At 39.4% G+C, this 4,284-nt stretch overlaps 1 protein-coding gene across 1 annotated transcript; it reads right to left on the bottom strand.

Moving 5' to 3' along the window:
• Nucleotides 1-2,120: 2,120 nt before the first annotated feature.
• LOC113472560 lies at nucleotides 2,121-3,648 on the bottom strand (the record flags this gene model as incomplete). Its single annotated transcript, XM_026832351.1, has 2 exons — nucleotides 3,578-3,648; nucleotides 2,121-3,466 (listed from the first exon to the last, which is right to left on the bottom strand). Coding segments are annotated over exons 1-2 (1,410 nt in total), but the record flags the coding sequence as incomplete, so codon positions are not given.
• Nucleotides 3,649-4,284: the final 636 nt, after the last annotated feature.

Consider the following 4,284-nt stretch of genomic DNA (forward strand, 5'->3'; position numbering starts at 1 on the left):
GAGTCATTGGAATCTGGAAAATTTTATTTGATGTACATAAAATAGCAACACATAATATTATCTAATTTAGATTTAGATTTAGATCAATAGATGTCGATGTGATAACACATTCAATTCTGAAGAAAAAAGAGACCATTATTCGCCGAGGTAATGTTAATTACGTATTTAGAAAGTTACGTACCTACATATAGAAACCTTTGATAGAAAATCAAAATCAAAAGTCTAGACTCTAGAGGATTTTTGCTCATAAATAATTTGTCTGTCTTCTTGAACTTCAATCTATTTATTTGGCGATGACTCTCGAATGTTTCACTACCCCATATATGTATTAAAGAGCAATGTTGATGAAAAGTGATCAAACTGTTCTACACACAAATACCTAAAATGCTCTGATTATCTGAGGTGAGGACCCTATGGGGGGCACGTTTACATCACTACCCACAAGTTTATTACCTTATCCTATTCTTCAATCCAAGTATGGGAAGATAAGTACAAAAGTAGACTTGATTGCTTAACTACCTACTCTTCTTTTTTCGAATTTCTCCATAATCGTCCCGAATTTTCCACTTTCTTTATTTAAAGACATTAAAAATCTAATTTATTAAACTACTTCTTTTTTCGCTTCATTTATAATGTGCGCCATTTTTTATTTTCGCGCTTCTATTTTCATTTGGAAAGCTCATGCGAACTTTTGCTCTCTGGTGTGCTATCAAGTGAGAAATGAATGTTGACAAGCGAACTTTAAGAGTTGAAATGGAGTCATTGGAATCTGGAAAATTTTATTTGATGTACATAAAATAGCAACACATAATATTATCTAATTTAGATTTAGATCAATAGATGTCTCTAGCTAGGTATGAACTGTTCTGGCTTCTGGCATCATTATTCTGCATCATTGCTTTCTCATCTAATAGGAGAGATTTTTAGCACCACATTTCAATTTCCGATTAAACAGTTTGGCAGCTAACTTCCAAGACGATGACGATGACGATGACGATCAATAGATGTCGATGTGATAACACATTCAATTCTGAAGAAAAAAGAGACCATTATTCGCCGAGGTAATGTTAATAAGAAGAAGAAGAAGGAAGAGAAAGAGAAGGAGTGAAAAGCAGAACTCCTCCCATCTCTGACACGCTTAGTATTTTTCATGCCCCGCTATTTATACACAATAGTTTTATGAGGTTTAAATTTTATGACAAATAAAAAAAAAACTCTAGCTAGGTATGAACTGTTCTGGCTTCTGGCATCATTATTCTGCATCATTGCTTTCTCATCTAATAGGAGAGATTTTTAGCACCACATTTCAATTTCCGATTAAACAGTTTGGCAGCTGATGACGATGACGATGACGATGACGATGACGATGACGATGACGATGACGATGACGATGACAGAGAAGAAGAAGAAGAAGAAGAAGAAGAAGAAGAAGAAGAAGGAAGAGAAAGAGAAGGAGTGAAAAGCAGAACTCCTCCCATCTCTGACACGCTTAGTATTTTTCATGCCCCGCTATTTATACACAATAGTTTTATGAGGTTTAAATTTTATGACAAATAAAAAAAAACTCTAGCTAGGTATGAACTGTTCTGGCTTCTGGCATCATTATTCTGCATCATTGCTTTCTCATCTAATAGGAGAGATTTTTAGCACCACATTTCAATTTCCGATTAAACAGTTTGGCAGCTAACTTCCAAGACGATGACGATGACGATGACGATGACGATGATGATTACGATGACGATGACGATGACGATGACGATGACGATGACGATGACGATGACGATGACGATGACGATGACGATGACGATGACGATGACGACCGGCTCTCTCTCTCCCTCCATTTCTCTCTCTCTCTCCCTCCCTTTCTCTTTCTCTCTCACTCACTCACATTTTGAATTGAAAATGTTTAAATTTCATTTACTTGAGTATACGAATAGGTACTTAACTAAGCTTTCATTATTTGCCGTTTCTTTAGGCCCTCCGTACTTTTTTATTTCATTTCTTAATCCTCGTTTCTTTCAATGAACATTTTTCCCCAATTTTATTTTTATTTAGGGTCGGGCCTTCTTTTATTCTACCTTTCCACAAACTTCTCTCTCTGGAGGGGATATCCAGCTTACCTTAGCGTGTTCCTTGCTAGTTGATGCATAGTTGAGAGGGGATATCCAGCTTACCTTAGCGTGTTCCTTACTAGTTGATGCATAGTTGAGAGGGGATACCCAGCTTACCTTAGCGTGTTCCTTGCTAGTTGATGCATAGTTGAGAGGGGATATCCAGCTTACCTTAGCGTGTTCCTTACTAGTTGATGCATAGTTGAGAGGGGATACCCAGCTTACCTTAGCGTGTTCCTTGCTAGTTGATGCATAGTTGAGAGGGGATATCCAGCTTACCTTAGCGTGTTCCTTACTAGTTGATGCATAGTTGAGAGGGGATACCCAGCTTACCTTAGCGTGTTCCTTGCTAGTTGATGCATAGTTGAGAGGGGATATCCAGCTTACCTTAGCGTGTTCCTTGCTAGTTGATGCATAGTTGAGAGGGGATATCCAGCTTACCTTAGCGTGTTCCTTGCTAGTTGATGCATAGTTGAGAGGGGATATCCAGCTTACCTTAGCGTGTTCCTTGCTAGTTGATGCATAGTTGAGAGGGGATATCCAGCTTACCTTAGCGTGTTCCTTGCTAGTTGATGCATAGTTGAGAGGGGATATCCAGCTTACCTTAGCGTGTTCCTTGCTAGTTGATGCATAGTTGAGAGGGGATATCCAGCTTACCTTAGCGTGTTCCTTGCTAGTTGATGCATAGTTGAGAGGGGATATCCAGCTTACCTTAGCGTGTTCCTTGCTAGTTGATGCATAGTTGAGAGGGGATATCCAGCTTACCTTAGCGTGTTCCTTGCTAGTTGATGCATAGTTGAGAGGGGATATCCAGCTTACCTTAGCGTGTTCCTTGCTAGTTGATGCATAGTTGAGAGGGGATATCCAGCTTACCTTAGCGTGTTCCTTGCTAGTTGATGCATAGTTGAGAGGGGATATCCAGCTTACCTTAGCGTGTTCCTTGCTAGTTGATGCATAGTTGAGAGGGGATATCCAGCTTACCTTAGCGTGTTCCTTGCTAGTTGATGCATAGTTGAGAGGGGATATCCAGCTTACCTTAGCGTGTTCCTTGCTAGTTGATGCATAGTTGAGAGGGGATATCCAGCTTACCTTAGCGTGTTCCTTGCTAGTTGATGCATAGTTGAGAGGGGATATCCAGCTTACCTTAGCGTGTTCCTTGCTAGTTGATGCATAGTTGAGAGGGGATATCCAGCTTACCTTAGCGTGTTCCTTGCTAGTTGATGCATAGTTGAGAGGGGATATCCAGCTTACCTTAGCGTGTTCCTTGCTAGTTGATGCATAGTTGAGAGGGGATATCCAGCTTACCTTAGCGTGTTCCTTGCTAGTTGATGCATAGTTGAGAGGGGATATCCAGCTTACCTTAGCGTGTTCCTTGCTAGTTTTATAGTTTTCAAAATCCATGAGTTCCTGGCTTCGTGGTAATGCGGTAATGTGGAAAAATTGTTTCTCCTCGTTACAGTCGTTATTTGTGCTGAGGATTTTCTTATGCGCCGACGCTTGCGCTCTAAACGCAGATACGCTCAGTTTCATCCGAGCCTGAAACACATTAATTAATAAAGTAATATATATGTATATATAGATTCTAGAGTAACTAGTGGTGCAATGAACTGTTTACCTCACGAATAGGATTCCTACAGGGCTCACAAAGGCCAAATAGAGCTCAAAATGTAGTTAGAAAAATGCCCTGCCTGTGATGAAATGTTTGCCACATTTCATTCAAACAGGACAAACCGTTCGGAAGTTATAAACAAACGAATAATAATATGTTTACATGGACAAACTAAAGGAAAATCCGTGAACTGCACAGTTCGGTCCGATTATTATCATGAATTTTGGGACTGCATAAAGGTAACTCTACCTATATTTCATATGGTAGATATTGCACATAACCTATTTATTTATCGCTACATATTACAGTATAGATATACAGGGCATTTAAAAAAAAGTTGCCCACCCCTGAAAACTCGAGAACCGTTTGCAATTCGGGAAAATCCCAAAACACGTATTTCTTTATTTTCAAGGGGAACCTATTTTTAGGGGGTCTTATTTTTTTGGCACTATCAGGGGCGGTCCCAGGGGGTCAACTTTAACATCATAAGAACCTCCTATTTGTGATACAGCATATCAAAGGTCTTAAATAACGTAGTATTTTGGTACAACTTTGAGCTTAATT

This window comes from Diaphorina citri, unplaced genomic scaffold (assembly GCF_000475195.1).
Source record: "Diaphorina citri unplaced genomic scaffold, Diaci psyllid genome assembly version 1.1 scaffold6213, whole genome shotgun sequence".
Taxonomy (NCBI): domain Eukaryota; kingdom Metazoa; phylum Arthropoda; class Insecta; order Hemiptera; family Psyllidae; genus Diaphorina; species Diaphorina citri.